Source organism: Ascaphus truei, chromosome 2 (genome assembly GCF_040206685.1).
Source record: "Ascaphus truei isolate aAscTru1 chromosome 2, aAscTru1.hap1, whole genome shotgun sequence".
In the NCBI taxonomy this organism is placed as follows: Eukaryota; Metazoa; Chordata; class Amphibia; order Anura; family Ascaphidae; genus Ascaphus; species Ascaphus truei.
Window position 1 is genome coordinate 95,704,145 of NC_134484.1, and position 17,266 is coordinate 95,721,410.

General features: G+C 44.3%; 2 protein-coding genes across 3 annotated transcripts in view; both read right to left on the reverse strand.

The window, feature by feature from the left end:
• Positions 1 to 17,266, reverse strand: part of KCNB2 (potassium voltage-gated channel subfamily B member 2) — a 325,087-nt gene that overhangs the window by 149,909 nt on the left and 157,912 nt on the right. The window lies entirely within an intron of this gene.
• On the reverse strand, positions 2,286 to 4,482 carry LOC142483481 (uncharacterized). The gene is made up of 2 exons (XM_075583490.1): positions 3,737 to 4,482; positions 2,286 to 3,373 (listed from the first exon to the last, which is right to left on the reverse strand). The coding sequence occupies exons 1-2, from the start codon at positions 3,831 to 3,833 to the stop codon at positions 2,295 to 2,297; spliced, it is 1,176 nt and encodes a 391-aa protein (XP_075439605.1). The 5' UTR covers positions 3,834 to 4,482; the 3' UTR covers positions 2,286 to 2,294.

Sequence of the window (17,266 nt, forward strand, 5' to 3'; positions counted from 1 at the left end):
GCTAATATGTTTAAAGGGATAGGAAAGTACGTATATTTATTCCGTCAGCAATGTGTACTACTCTTTCAGGTCCTACTATATTGTATTAGGAAACAATTTGTTTGTGATCGCTACATGTTATGCAGTCTGCAATGTTACGCTGTATCCACGCATTGAAAGTGAAAATGGTGGTTACAAAAAAAAAAAAAATTTAAACGCAGAGTCAACGCATAACGATTGTTATATTTACCATTCTTCTAGAATTAACTCTTCGCCTGGCTGCAACTGGTCGCTCCAGAAATGCAAGCCATTTTCATCCACGCTTAACCCAACCGCTGAATCCAGTATGGCACATATCTCCTCCAGGATGCGCTCATAGGAATCGCCACTGCTTTCTTCAAATAATTGGTCGGGAGGTAGGTTCATTTCTTCCGGTTCCCATTCCAATGCAATTTCAGCTGAAAGGCTTGGTACATAATCATAGTACTTTTGTTCTTGTACAATGTGGGTTTCAGGAATGGAGGCTGCAGATATTGCAGCACGTATCGATTCAAACGGATCAGTAGTAGCGGATACATTGCTATTGCCATTAGGAATAAATATGCCTTTCACGACAATATAAGTGCCGTCTTTCAGGAGAAATTGTTTTTCCGGGGCAATCTTCCAGAAACCATAGGTGTGTTGTAGCTTATCCTGGTCACGTTCAAAAAAGTCATTACTTGATAAAGTGAATCTTATTGAGGAATTAAAATTCCGTGCATGCTTACGGTCTTGGTAATAAGGATATTTTGCTCGAATGAAATCATCGATTTGGCGTGTGCTTGCTTTCTGTCCGCGACTGTTCAAGATGGCTTCACAGATCATGTACTTATACCCTAAAAGGGGATTAATATTGTTAACGAATTCATCAGCCATGTCTGAGTAGCACAAAAGCTGTGTGCAGGTCTGTGTTATTTGCTCATCAAAATGAATGTGCTGAATGGCTAACAAACTCCTGTTTTTCCTTGTCAAGGTCAACAAAACTAACTACTTTGACTCCTTATTTCAAACGCCAATTGGATTTGTTTGTCTAATTGGGTTAACAGTTGTGGTTCGTGATATGGGACTGTGGGAGAAACATTTCTCCTTCTTTTATCTCGTTTGTGAAAAACATCCCTAGACTGTGAATGCGTTCACATAGTGTTTTTTTGAAAACTAACAAAGACCAGTGTGTGAAAATATTTCTTAGCCAGGCATATCAGTAAAAACACACCTGCAAAAAGAAATGTTTTTTCCCCGCTTACATTTCTGTGTGTATGTGAAAGTCTGGTTAACTCCCTGTCTGCATGAGTTTAAATACGTGTGTATATATATATATATATATATATATATATATATATATATATATATATATATATAAATATATCTCTTATAAAAATATATATATATTTATATATAATATTTTTTTTTTTTTTATATTGCAGGAGTACACACAACATTGATGGCATTAAGTATACCTTGTATGAAACCTATTTAAATGGTGAGAAACATGATTGAATTAAGTAATAAACATTTGTTTAAGCACAATACTGTTAGAGTCTCATACTTAGGATATTTCTCAAACATTAGGCCTGTATTATTAAAATAGTGTTTTCACAAGGAAGCATGAAGTGTATTAGTTTGTGTATACCAGTTTATATAGTACTATATATATATATATATATATATATATATATATATATATATATATATATATATATATATATACACACACTCACACATATACATATATATATATATACTCACACACTCACACACTCACACTCACTCAGTGTGTGTGTGTGTGTGTGTGTGTGTATATATATTATTATACATTCTGAGATGTTATAGAAACGAACACACAACTGATTAAAGGACAAAATTACAATGGCCAAGCAAGGCAAAGGTAAGTAATAATTTACACATAATCCTGCTGTACACGTACAAGAAAGATGTTTGCACTTACTTAGGTGTTTTAATAATTGCATGTGACTAATATGCATATGCAATTCTTACATCAATTAACACACCCAAATGCAATGTTTTGCTGCAAAGTCAATGGCAGCTTCTCTAAACTTAGCAACTGGCTCCTGGTGGACCATTACTGAACAGACGATTACAACATAAATATTTATAACACAATTAATTATGAGTGTTAACATTTCCAAAACTTCACGTGTACAAGAACATAGTTGAAAGTTTGGAAACAACACAGTCTTCAGCATACATACAATAGTAATTAGATAATCTGAAGTCAACAAAACAAGGCCAAAGACATATTTTCTGAATTATAACATTTATTTTTTTTGTTCCTTTTGCGAGCGAGTAACAGGCCTGCTTGTTGTCTCTTGAATTTTCCTTTTTCTTTTGCCACCAACTTTAGGCACAACAGAGCCACTTTGAGTGGCCTCTGGCACTTCACGGGCAGGGCTTGTGGCCAGTGACTGTTCACCTACGGGGCTTGTGGCCAGTGACTCACCTACAGGGCTTGTGGCCAGTGACTCACCTACAGGGCTTTTGGGCAGTGATTCACCTACAGGGCTTTTGGGCAGCGATTCACCTACAGGGCTTTTGGCCAGTGACTCACCTACAGGGCTTTTGGGCAGCGATTCACCTACAGGGCTTTTGGGCAGCGATTCACCTACAGGGCTTTTGGGCAGCGACTCACCTACAGGGCTTTTGGGCAGCGATTCACCTACAGGGCTTTTGGGTAGTGACTGTTCACGGACAGGGCTTGTGCCCAGTGACACATGTGAGCAAGTTGGTAGACACTGCACAAGTGATGGTTGGTCTGTTTCATGTGTGTCTTGTTTTGTTTTTGTCGCCTCCTTTGTAGGTGTCTGCTGCTGAATTTGTACAGATGGCAGCGGTAGGATGTCATCAGGAACCTGCACAGCAATGTCTGCTACTTGACCGGTAACATTTGGGCCTGGTGAATGAATATCAGATGAATGTGGTGAAAACTGACCTGCATGAACAGATCCTGGCTGGGAGGTGTTGAATTGTGGTACATTAGTCATTCTCCAGTAATTAGCTTGTGTTTGCTGAACAACTAATGCTTCGAATGAGGTGTTGATTTTTTGCAACTGTTTAGGCACTTCAATGAAGACTCTGTGGAGATGTGCCAATTGTGATACTGTTTCTTCCTGCAGTCCAATCATCCTTTCCAGCACTGTCATCATGTCTGAATGGCGACGATTTTCTGCGTCCACTATTTTTCCCTCTGAAGCTACAATTGCATCGTATGTGGAAGTTGATGGACGATTTGGCGGTACAACAGTTTCTATTGGCACCTCTTCATGGTCACATGATTGTATTTCAGTCTCTTCTGTGGCGTCATCCTCATCATACTCATCATCCTCATCACCATGATGTTCTAAAAAGAAATGTACACATTATTAAATGGCATGTTAATGTATGCTGTGTTACTATGTAATTGTACTGTGTCCTAAGTAACACCTAACATGTTAGCATACGTTTTATAACCTCATTAAAAACTACCTTGACTTACGAATAATGTTTGGACTCAGTATGAAATATGAATGAATGAAAAGTTGCTCTAAACTCAGAAGTCCTACATGATAATTAACATCACTAACACAATACATGTTGCCTTACACTTAATTTTCACTGACACTAAGTAATCCTATTTAAAGAAGATGTGCAAAACAAATAATGCACATGACAACATAACATATAGAAGAGCACATATTATATGGCCAGCAAATGATACACTCACCTTCTAGTAGTGTTGAGCTGGCTGACCCAGGTGAAGACACTTGTTCCATCTCAGGTGACACATGTCCTCCAGGGGCAACTATATATAACAATAACATTAGTTTTACATTTACATGTGTAAATATTGAACAAACAGTTATTGTATGTTCTGTATTTATGAGTATCTAACAGCATCATTTCCTTAACCCAAAATGTGTGTGTGAAAGTGAACATAAATAGTTGTAATAACAATGTACATGCCTGTGTACTTAGAACTTTTGAGTTCCCTAACATACAACATACTATGGTTCTGCAGTAATGCGTGAGGAAAAATACATTAAATTTGTACCTAAAAATCATATGTTGTGTAGTGATATCAGTATCATAATGTACATAACTATCATGAGATGACCATTCACAATGGTTATCATGAAGGTGGTCATATTGCAAAAAGTGTTGTTTTTGGTAGAGGATATGTGTGGTACATTAATCGAAGATGTGGCACACCTGAATGTGGCTGTGACTCAACAAGACAACACATGCAGTGTGTGATAATGTGTCTTTCATAGTAGTTCAACTATAGATATGAGTGAACTAATGTGTGACGTACGCTTTGATAAGTAATGAGTTGTTGGGGCATTTAGTAGCTAGAGTTAAGCTTTCAAATGAGTGTGATTAACTTCAGTTGTGCTATTCAGGTTGTAAGAAAGGTATTCCCTTCCCCAAAAAGCCTAATCAGCCACACCTTTCAATGACTTGAAACAGGTGCAAATGGTGTGAACTAAGTTGACCGTGAAATGAGGCTGTAATTAGTGTGTGTGCTGAACCCCACCCCCTCTGTTGAAGTGTATGCTGTGATGAGATATTAATTGCAGCTGCTTTAACACAATGGTAGATGAGCTAAATAGTCATCTGCAGTGTTTAAGTTATGAAAACAATGACATAACATATGATACGTGTGCCTCATTATGCTGTCTGTATATGACATAAAGCAAAAATGGACCTTTTCATAAGCAACTATAGATGTGTTAGTGCCAGTGATGTTTGTAGGCCGTTACATGCAATTTCTTTGATGCATGCTTAAAATAGGCAGTAATGTCATGTTTGTCGGAGTAAAATCATTAAAATACACAATAATATTCTACATATTTCTGTTCTGTACCTGTAGCTACTAATAATTTCTCATGAACATGTGTTACACATGTGTACTACCCTGTTGTTCCCCATCTTCGCCCACCATCAATTGCTTCCACTGCAGCTATGCATTTTGGGAATTCACATGTAAATGAGCACGCAATGGCACGTGCTATATTAGTTACTGCTTTTAGTAGGACTACTACATATATGTCTATTTTGAGATATATATATACAGAATCAGACATATACATATATAGATGCAGGTATGCTTATATTGTGAAGACAGTATAAAAAGCAGTGTAACTATGCAAAATAACTGTAAGCAACGACACGCCTAGTACAGTAATATTTATCACCTGCTGGAAATTGTGACGGATAAATTCCAATGTCACGGTCACCAGCCAAGCCTTCCACGACGACGGTAAGTAATTTTGGCCGAAGCAGCTCCTCCAATGGAGTCAATATGAGACGTTGTGGTGTGGGCCCACCTCCAGTGCCAGTAGCATGCACGCGTTGGTCTTGTATTTTCTTTTTCAATTTGGACCTAATATCATCAAATCTTTTCCGACAATGATACTTGTCCCTGACACTATTCCCACAGGCATTGACACCAATGACTATTGTGTCCCACATTTCTTTTTTGCTTGCTGCACTTGTCCGCCCTTGAAAAACATATAAAAGATATGAGGTAAATGAATAATAATATAAGCACCAGTTTCCTACACTGCTAGCTGTTCCAAGAGATAGCAAACATGCTGTTTTATGTGTAATATGTGCAGCACATGAGCATTCACTACTAAACCTATACATGTAAGCAAGGTTGCATTCATATTGTATGCAGTTCTGGCAAATTGACCGCCTGTGTTTATTTGTCCTTGTAAGGCATGATAAAAAGCTGTGTTTCCACACTAATGAACATAGAAAGATATTGTGTACCCATATTTGCATATGAACAAAACTCAGATGACCTAGGATCACATGTATTTGAATAATAAATGTAAAGTTACACTTACCTACTAAATGTCCATAGAGACTGTCATAGTGCTCCAGAATGCCAGTGACAAGAGCCCTATTTTCCTGGTCATTGAAGCGAGGATTACGTGGCTTCTCCACACGTTTTTTCCGAGCAGGTTTAGGGTCAGAGCTTGGCTGGTGCTGACTGGACTCTCCTTCTTCCAATGGAAGAGCCTCCAAAAGCTGGCCACCAGCAAGCACGCCACCACCAGACACCCCATCAGCAACTGCGCCACCAGCAGCACTCCCAGCACCAGCACTCCCACTCCTAGCACCAGCACTCACACTCCTAGCACCAGCACTCACACTCCTAGCACCAGCACTCACACTCCTAGCACCAGCACTCACACTCCTAGCACCAGCACTCCCACTCCCAGCAACAGCACTCCCACTCCCAGCAACAGCACTCACACTCCCAGCAACAGCACTCCCACTCCCAGCAACAGCACTCCCACTCCCAGCAACACCACTCGGTGCACCAGCAACATCACTCCCCTGAACAGTACGTTCACTCCGACGCGTACTCCCACGAGTAGCACTCCCACTCCCACCAGCATCACTCTTCCCACGCTTTGCGGGCATACTTCCAGCACTCACAAAAAACAGACAAGAAATGTACAGGCAATCACACGACCCACTTCCACATATAAAACAAGACAAAGATGTAAACAAAACAACAAAGGACAAAGCTCACCCAATACACAACAAGTCTCTCAGTCAATATGCAAATCTTCAATCGTCCAGCTCTGTGCGTCTCTCTCTCTCTCTCACTCCCAACAACACAGAGAATGATTAGCAGTACACGTTGCCTTTAAATATGGCGCGCAATCAAAAACATGCTTGTTTCGCCTGATTCAGCAAGATTTGTGATTGTGCAACCTAACAGCACCCCGCCACGCACGCCGATACACCTGTGTGTGATCGGCTCATCATCGTGAGAGTGGGCGGATTTGTTTTCTGGTTGATTTTGAATGTATTCGGCACTTACTGCATACGGAGAGGGAAAAACGCCAATAACATGACTAATCGATAAGCTTGCCGATTTCACATAATCGTCGCTTACTGCATGAGGCCCTATGTCAGCTGCATCTTTTTTTTATACTGAGACATTGCTAATTGGTTTTTCCTAGAACTATTAAGGCCTATCACATCATGTGAAATTATTTTAAGAGGAGGCATGGTTTGTGAGAGGTGTTATATAGATATATTGTACCCACTTGACTGAGAGGCATGGTCAACCTTGGGTTTAGTGTAGGCAACCTGTATTCTTGCATTACCTGACCTGTGGAGAGGTGGGGAATTACAAATTTTGCAATCAAAGAGTTTGCAATCAACCCATAGGAGAGGCGGTGTGGGAGGGGAGAAAAAACACAAAGACAAGAAAATGTTAACTAAAAAGAGCCTGGAAACATCAACATTTCACTTCTATGAACTTAAATGTTTTTATAGACATGTAAAGTATACTATACACTCCATACCCAATGTGAGGGTTATACTATTCTTGACCAACAGGTATACTGAGGTCCAATTGGGAGAATGTGTGGGCGAAGGTGGGAGGGGGGGGGTTCCTTGGGGAGAAGGGAGAATGGGGCCATAAGGGAGAAAAATGACCTAAGGGGAAAAAGGGGGAGGTTCTTGGAGGGATAATGGAGGTACTCAAAGTGGGAGTAGAAGATATGGAGAGGGGAGCGGGGATGTGGGGAGGGGGACAGGATATGGGAACCTCAGCTTAAATTGAGTGTTGGAGCCAGATGGTGCATTAGACAATAAGCATTTTAAATGTTTGAATGTGATTAACCTGTAACATGGGAACCCCTAGAGGTGAAGTCTCTAAGTAGGGCACAGTCCCTGTACCATAGAAAACATAGAGCATCACTTTGAACCATATAACCTGACTCCCAGACTCAATCGGGAGGAGGAGGTCTCTTCTGATGCCTCGGGCTGTTGTGATGTTTCCACATGCCCATCAGCTGAGGCCATCTTGGCCCAGAATGGACTGATCCCTGGATTCCTGATCACCTCAAGAGTTGAAGTGGGAGCTCATGGTGGGGGAACTGTTTATACCCAGCCTCTCCAAGAACCATCTGGCGTCCACCGGGTGGTTCACTGATATCTGCAAACCTCCTCTTGCCACAATGAAAAGGAACAGGGAAGCCCCACCAGTATTTAATATCGGCTTTGCGCAGGGTCTCCGTTATATGCTTAAAGGCACTGCATTTTTGTAGAGTGGCCGGTGAGATGTCGGGATATAGTTGGAGTCTAGAACCCTCAATTTCAATGATTAAGACTAAGAAAGTCAGGGAGGTCCTGGTGTGGGTTTTCTTGACTTTCAGGGGCCTGGTTATATTCCTCTGGCATTCCAGTTCAGCATGGAGAACTTTTAAGGAGCGGATTGTCGCTTTAATAGATCTTTATGGCCGTGGTTCAGCCTCCGGTGCATGAAGCTATACTAGAATGTGGCCATGTTGTTCGGTGTCGCACAGGTGCCCCATGTATTACTTTCTATTTCGATCTTTCCTGGTTCATTTATCCCTCTGTTTATTGTGTGTAGCTGTAGAGGGTGCCCCACATTTGGCCTAAAATGGTCGGTATGACTGCATCATGCCAGAAAACTTGCGCATTATTGCTGGCCACATATATTTTGTATCACAGTGGTAGTACCAATTTCACTTAAGATACACATGCAACAACGGGTTTCAATATCATAGCTGTCAAGGAAGAAGTACTAGCCCTTATCATGAAGCCCTTCTGTTGTATCTAGCAGTAATTAATCTTTTGGTGGTTGGGTGAAGGGAGATGGAATCAAAGCAAATTGCCTAAAAAAGTCAAAACGCTATTTGAAAGTGTGTGTTCACCACTTGCTGAAGATTGGTTTTACTGGGTTTGCTAATAAGATACCCTTAGGCTAATGCCATCATTCATCTTCACACTACCAAATGTATATACCAATACTACTGTGAGTTCAATGGGGGTCATTTATTTAACAATGATGTGTGTACTGTATATAAATAACTTGTTCAAATCAGCGAGTTTATTGCATACAGGAAAACCTCATTATTAGAAGGTACCTTGATGCATTCTGTATTATAAATGGTTTTCCTCTATTGTAGGATAGCTGACTTCTCATCTCCAGAATGTTGATTTATTTTCTACAGGAAGGTAATCCCCAGTGAGATCCAAACATATAAAAACATTTGGTGAAGTGCCAGATGTTTTTTGTCACTTAAGAGGTTTGATGCATTTTATCTGTTTCAGCAAACATCACAGCCCATGTAATTATGTTTACATGGACTGCATATTCTCTTTGTTAATTGCTAACTAAGATGCCAGCCAATCCATAGAATATAGGATGTAACTTATTGTATCTATGGATACGTTAGCACAGCAACCATATCTCAGTGCTTCTAAAAATACTGCATTCAGTTTTGCAATGCAGGTGTAGGAAAGCAGACTGTGTAACGAAGCAAACATTTATGTTTTTAAACTGGGATCCATCTTAAATCACAACATACTGTATATATTTTGTGGCAAAATGCATGCTTGTCCCTGCATAGGAGTATAAAAAAGAGCTCAAATTGTGCACAGTGTATTCAAATATTTAAATGTGAAATACAATCCAAAAATTACAATTTGTCCCTGTAGGTCCTGGTGCAGGTCGTAAAACAAGTTTCCCAACTTCTCCAACAAAATATAACAAAAAACAGGGCCCAAAAGGGTAAATTGCAAATGAGAAACCATAAAGAATTAATGATAAAAAACATGATTCAAAGTGAAAAAAATATGTAAAACCTACTCACAAGAAGTGGGTAAAATCCAAACATATATTGAATCTTTTTTTTTTGTAACTTAATTTTATTGGTTTATAATAGTATACAGTACAATACATTACACGATACATTGTCATGGTGATTCTCCTTGTATCCGGAAATATAACTCTACTAATATCAGTGGAATAGAACTTCAACTTGTGGTCAGACTGGTGAGCTTAAAGGGGTATCAAGACATGGCTTGCAGTCAGAGTCCATATTACGGTGTCATACCCCCCTTCTAATCGGGGGGGATCAGGTGTACATTCTCTGTCCCCTAGTCAATAACTTCCCAATCGGCTAACCGTCTGACACCCTACTCATCCAGACGACGTATACATAGACAGATAGACAACTACATGGGTAGACAAACAAACGTGGAGACCGACAAACAATCAACCATACGGACGGACAAACCGGTAGACAAACATTGAACCAAGAGGAAGGAAAAAAAAAAAGGGGGGGGGGAAGAGGGGGTTGGAAGTATGGGGGTAGGGGTGGGTGTTAGTGATCGTGAGTGTGTCTTAGAGTTGTTATGCGGCCTCTCTAGGTGTGTTGCCTGGCTGGAATGTGGTCATCCGATGCAGAGCATGGGTGTAGTACACCTCTCTCAAGGAGAACGGACCTGAAAACTATCATAGCCAGATTGATGTCCTTTCTATCCCCGGGATATCTGTCTGTGCCAACCAAGGCATCCAGACTTTTAGATAATTGTCGCCAGTGTCGTTAACCAGACTCGTTAACTTTTCCATCTGGCAGATAAACCAAATACGATTCCGAATTTTTGGGATGGTTGGTATGTCTGAGCTTTTCCATAGTGCTGCGATCTCACACCGCGTTGCAATTGCAAAGTGAGCAATAAGTTTATTGTGAGCTTTAGAGAGACCCGCTAGTGGTCTGTTCAAGAGAAACAGCCACGGGTCTGGGGGAATAGTGAGATCAAACAGTCTCTGTATCCAAAGTCTAATTGTCTCCCAAAATGAGGAGATCCGCGGGCAAGACCACAGCATATGTAGCAGGTCTGCTGATCCTCCACATTGGCGTGGGCACAGCGGGGAGGATCCCGGCACGAACCTTGATAATTTTAGTGGGGTAAGGTACCATCGCATCAGGACCTTATATGCGTTTTCCTTGAGGGTGGTACATATGGAACACTTTGCTGTGGCTAGAAAAATAGCACTCCAGTCCTCGTCTTCCAGACATTCCCCGATGTCTGCTTCCCATCGTGATCTAAATGAGGGTATCTCATGGGCTTGTTCACTAGAACTGATCACCTCGCTGTATAGCCGCGAGGTAAGTCCCTTTGTGTCGGTCTCTGCCAGACAGAGCTTTTCGAAGGATGTCAATGGTGGGTACGGGGCAAATTTGTTGTAGAACGCCCTGATCTGGAGGTATCTAAAGAATTCTGAGTGGGGGATCTCTTTTTCTAATCTGACATGATCAAACGTCTTAATTTTTCTGTCATGGCCTTCCAGATCTTTAATCCGATTATAACCTTTCTTTTTCCAAATTGATATATTGCCTACCGATAGGCCTGGCACGAACTCGGAATTGTTCCACAGGGGTGACATCATAGAGCGTGTCGTTGTGAGGGAATGTTTAAATTTTGCGGCCTCCCAGATTGACAATGAGTTGGTCATTGAGGATAGCGGTGTATTAGCGCCTTTTCGCACTGTTTTGGGGAGCCAGATTAGATTACTTAATTCTATAGGTTCACATGCTGCGCTCTCTAATTCGACCCATCTCTTGGATCTCGGGTCCGACTGCCATTGTATAATTTGGCTCAACTGTGCCGCTTTGTAATATGATAACAGGCAGGGTACCGCTAGGCCCCCAGCCAAGACCGGCCTTTTCATATTGATTTTGTTGACTCTTGGTTTTTTACCTCCCCATATAAACTTGGAGATGTCGGATTGAAGTGAGTGCAGGTCCTTCAATCTGAGTGGCACTGAGAGAGTTTGGAAGAGATATAAGATACGGGGGAGTAAGTTCATTTTAACACTATGGATTCTTCCTATCCAGGAGATCCTTTTAGATGTCCACTTTTGTAGGTCTGATTTTAGGGTCCGGATTAGGTTGGGGTAATTTGCGTCGTATATTTCTTTGACGTTTCTGGTGATGTGGACACCCAGATATTTTATAGATTTGTGTTGCCAGTGAAATTTAAAGTTTAGTTTTAATAATTTTTCTATGTGTCTGGGGAGATTGACATTGAGAGCCTCAGATTTGGACTGATTGATTTTGAAGCCGGAAATTTTAGAAAACCGGTTCAGCAGGTCAAATAGGTTCGGTAGTGAGGTGAGGGGTTTAGTGATCATCAAGAGGATGTCATCTGCGTACAGGGCCGCTTTATGGGTTTGGGAGTATGCGTTTAACCCTGAGATGTCAGGGTTTCCTCTGATTTGCGCCGCCAGTGGTTCGATACAGAGGGCGAATAGGAGGGGTGATAATGGGCAACCCTGTCTCGTACCACTCTTAATTTGGAAGGGCCGAGAGGGGTAGCCTTGATGCACAACCCTGGCGGTGGGGTTAGAGTACAGCGATAAAATCGCGTCACTCACCCGATCTCCAAAGCCAAATGCCGCAAGCGTCTCCTTCAGGTAGGGCCAGTCTATCCTATCGAAAGCCTTTTCGGCGTCCAGACTTAACAACATACTTTGAGCAGTGTCATTAGTGGCCAAATCTATCAGATCTATAAATCGACGGGTATTATCTGCGGCTTGTCTGCCCTTGATAAATCCGACCTGATCTGGATGTATAAGTCTGGGTAGGATAAGACATATTCTATTGGCCAGCAACTTAGCATACAGCTTGATATCCGTATTGATTAGTGATATGGGCCTATAACTTTTGCAATCTAGTGGGTCTTTCCCTGGCTTAGGAATGATTGATATAGACGCCTGTAACATCTCTTTGGGGATGGGGGCTCCCGCTAAAATAGCGTTGAATACTTGGAGCAACCGTGGGGCAAGCAACTTGATAAATTTCTTGTAGTATAACCCTGAGAAGCCATCTGGCCCCGGTGCCTTTGAAGGTTTAAGTTCCGTAATGGCCTGTGTCAACTCCTCATGTGTGAAGTCGGCATTTAGGCCGGCTTTGTCTGATTCTGTCAATCTCACCAGATTGGAGCTAGCCAGGAAATCTCTTAGCTTACTGCTCGTGTTAGGATTGTGTGCCACTTTCTCACCATTATAGAGCGTCTCATAGAAGGAGCCAAATTCATCTACTATCTTTTGGGGGTTGGAAGTAGGGGTACCAGATTTTAAGCGTAAAGCTTGGATGTTGTATTTAGATTGCCTGTCTTTCAGCATGCGGGCCAGCATCGTATCCGGCCTGTTTGCTTTTTCGTAAAATTTCCTCTTTGACCAACTCAATGAATTATCAGCCCTGGAGGTCAATATCATGTTTAATTCAATTTTAGTGTCTTTTACCTCTTGTAGGGTTTGCGGATCTAGTTTCTTTTTATGCTTGGTGGAGAGAGCTTGTAATTTAGTTTGGAGCGTGACAATTTTTGCCTCTCTCTCTTTTTTTCGTCTAGCTGTGATATTTATGAGGGTACCTCGGAGAGTCGCTTTATGCGCCTCCCAGAGGACCAGATGTGAGGAGACAGAGCCGGCATTTACCTTGAAAAACTGGTCTATCTCATTACCCACAGTATCACAGATCTCTGGAATTTTTAGAATGGATTCATTTAGCTTCCAGTTCGTTCCTGGTCTACCTGTTTGAATATTGTTGCACCGGAGCTCTATGGGTGCTTGGTCAGACCATGAAATATCATGGATCTCCGCTTGGGTGACCTTGGGGACCAGGTGGCAGGACACAGCGAAGTAATCGATCCTACTGTATGAGCTATGTGGGTGCGAGAAGAATGTGTAATTTCTATCTGCTGGATGTAGCTCTCTCCATATGTCTATTAGTTGGTTACATTTGAGACCTCTGCGTAGGGATATACCTGCTCCTTTATTGTGTAGGGTAACTCCACCTGATCTGTCCATGTGAGGTTGTAGGACCATATTAAAGTCTCCTGCTAAGACCACGCTTCCCTGCGCAACCAAGTTTAGGGTTCTAAAGAATTTTTCGAAGAAGATTGCACTCTTTTCGCAGGGGGCATATATACAAGCGATTGTTTTCTTCTGTCCCCTAATAGTTCCAACTATTATAATATACCTGCCATCATTATCCCGTTTGGTTATAAGGCCTTCGAAAGGAATGCTATTACGGAATAGGATGGCAACTCCACGCTTTTTGACTTCAGCAGAGGCCGAAAAAACCTGGGAGAAGTCTTTATCAAGGTATTTGGGGGTATTGGTTTTGCTGAAATGTGTCTCCTGTAGGAGCAACACATCTGCATGTTTTCTTTTATAATCTGTGAAGGCTAGCTTGCGTTTAGTGGGGTTGTTAAAGCCCTGCACATTGTGAGATATAAAAGTCAACGCCATTTATTGCTGTGTGTGGCTACGCGCATCATTATGTTGCTTGACTTACCCGTGAAATCCATGTGTTGGGCCGGACGTTCACTTCCTTCAGGACGCATATTCGAAGGTACATATTTGAGGGTAGGGTAAGGAGGGAGTGGGAGGCAGCGGGGAGGGAGGGGGAGGGGAGGGGGGGACTGGGAGGAGCACATGAGGGTCAACACAAAGGGGGTTGGGTTCACGACACAAGACAACAAATACTCTAATGTACAAAAAACAAATAGGAACATGAAGACAAGAGCCCACTCCGGGAGCCCCCGGGGGTGGCCCTTGCGCCCAAGGGATGGGTCCTTTGGCCCAGACTTACGACGGGATCTCCCCTGCCTGCTGGGTCCTGGCTTCCCTGGGACTTGTTTGCAACCCCTATTCTGTAGGGATCGTAGCGGGGGACACATACACGCCGATCAGGGGACTGTCCTGCCGGCGCATCTCCTTTAAACAGACAACAGTTAAATAACAGTATAACTTATAACTTTAGCAATAAAAAACTCTCAATCACATAACATCTACCTACTGAGTTTCTCCCCTAATTCCACCTCTCCCTGCTTCTCCTATTTTTGCCCTCTATGTGCGTGTAGGTTGTAAGGGTGGTCCTCGTAGCACCAATCTCGATCACTTTTGGTGGTGATGAGCCCAGAGGACCAGCTACCTAGTTTTCATTGTCCTCACATGTGTGAATGCCTACTCTCTATATGGTAGGGTGCCGGACTCTCCCTCTTTAGGTGCCTCTGTGTTTTAATGTGTGGGTGGTGAACGTTTAATGTGCGGGTGGTCTGCATGTATTGTAACCACATAGCGGCATCCAAGATGGCGTAAGGGCCATTAGCGCACATGACGATGACGTTAGTCCTATCTCCCTATGGTGTTCCATGTTCCCCTGTGGGGTTAAGCGGGAGGCAACCACCGATTCCCCAACCCTCGGATGGCCCAGACATGTATTTACACCTCCCGTCCCCCGCCCACCAGCCCACTCCCTCAACACTCTAAGGTCCCGCTCCCTCTGTCAGCGCTCCCGCACTGCCGACAGGCGGGGCGCTGACATTCACCGACCGCGATATGCGGTCTGTAGGGAACGGGAGCCGGAGCGGGAGGTGGTCGGGAGCAGGAGGCTTGAGCGGCGGGGGGGGGGGCGTGGCCTGAGCAGGGGGACCCGTTATTCTCCCCCTCTTCTCCCACCATGGGCTCGGGCTGGAGTTGCTGATCCCAAGCAACACACATACTCATTCACACACGCAGGCATTCATACACATATGCAGGCGCTCATTCACACACGCAAGCGCTTGTTCACACACGCAGGCACTCTTACACACATACATGCAGGCACTCTCACACACCCCCAGGCACTCTCACACACACACAGGTACTCTCACACACACCCATCCACACACACATAGGCAAGCAGTCACTCATACATATACACATGCATACACACAGACAGAGGCAGGCACTCATGCACACAGGCACACATACACAGGCACTCTCATGCACCCTCACCCAAACACACCCACACCCACATAGGCAAGCAGTCATTCATACCTATACACATACACATGCACACACACAGACAGAGGCAGGCACTCACGCACACACACAGGCATCCAGACACCCAGACACATATACAGATAGGCATCCGCGTTACCTCGCCCCTCCACACTCCCCTCCCCCCCCCCCCCCCCGGTCCTCAGCTACACCATGCGACGTGCCAGGACATAGATCTCCTGTATCCCCCAGTGGCCGATGCGTCACCGCGTGCAGTCCGCTGCGCAGCCAAAGGGGACCGGGACCGGCCCGGAAGGGCTCCCTTGCTGCGGGTCCCATCTCTTCTTGAGCTCCGGTCCACCCTGACGTCATTATCCCGCCCTCCCTGACGTCACCATACCGCCTCTTTTGTTCCCGGACGTGTCCCATCGCCGGGTGCACTGCCCGGTGTGTCCAGTTGCTGGGTCTCGCCGGTTCGGGGGCATATCTGGGTCCCAGAGGGGGGTTCGGATGCTGGCATAGTCCTGCTGGCGCCATCTAGGGGTTCGGCTACGTCATCGACCAGTGCCGTCGCCCCTGCGTCCCTCTACGCATGCGTCCTGGTTCTAGTCTCGCGGGAGCCAGTGACGTCACTGAGGCAGCCCGCGAAGAACTGGGCTGCTCCCGCTCGCCTCGGGGTAGGGGCAGGAGAAGATGGCTGCCCCGCGAAAAAAGTGAGTAGATCTGTGGGGGCTAAAAGGTTTCTTGATCCCCGTGGGGGGGTCGATGGGGGCTCCCGGACAAGCATCCCTTGGGTAGGGCCATCTAGAGGATCCTGCTGGGGAGTTTGGGGGAGAATGTAGTTATTTATCGGGGTGGTAGAGCAGAGTTTATGTGGTGCTCGGCGAATCCTCCACAACTCCAGCTGCGGATCGTGAGCTCCCAGCTGCGCGCCATGAGGTTGAGGGGGCGCCATCTTCAGCAGCTACCAGGTGAGGGGGGCTTTGCGGGGAGCCCAGGACCCTACGAAGGAATCCCTCTCCATCTTCCACATGTTTTAGTGTGTGTGCAACACCGTTTTTCACAACCAGAACTGCACATGGGAACAGCCACCTGTAGCGCACCTCTTTGTCCCGGAGCGCTCTGGTTATGGGGGTCATTGCCTTTCTTTTTGCCAGGGTAGCGGGGGACAGATCTTGATATACTTGGAATTTGATGCGTTCAAACTCCACTGTTTTCATCTCTCTGGCGATTCTGCATGTTTGTTCTTTTGTCCGGTAGCAGTGGAAACGCATAATGATGTCTCTGGGGGGGTCTCCCTGCTGCGGTCTTCCTCTGAGTGCCCTATGGCACCTGTCCAGCATTAAGTCCCTTTCTGTCAGATCTGGGAACAGATGCTCCAGCCACTTAGTGGCGAAGTCCTCCGGGTCTGTGACCGATTCTGGCACCCCGCGCAGGCGGACATTGCAGCGTCGATCGCGGTTCTCCCCGTCCTCTATCTTGTCTTCCAGGATTCTGATTTGATCTTTAAGGGTGGACACTTGCGTTTGTGTCTGGGATATGGCGCTGGTGTTCTCTTCTGCCCTAGACTCCAGGGTATCGGTACGCTCCCCCAGGGCATCCACATCTTTCCTTAATGCCCAGAGCTCTGCCTTGAAGAAC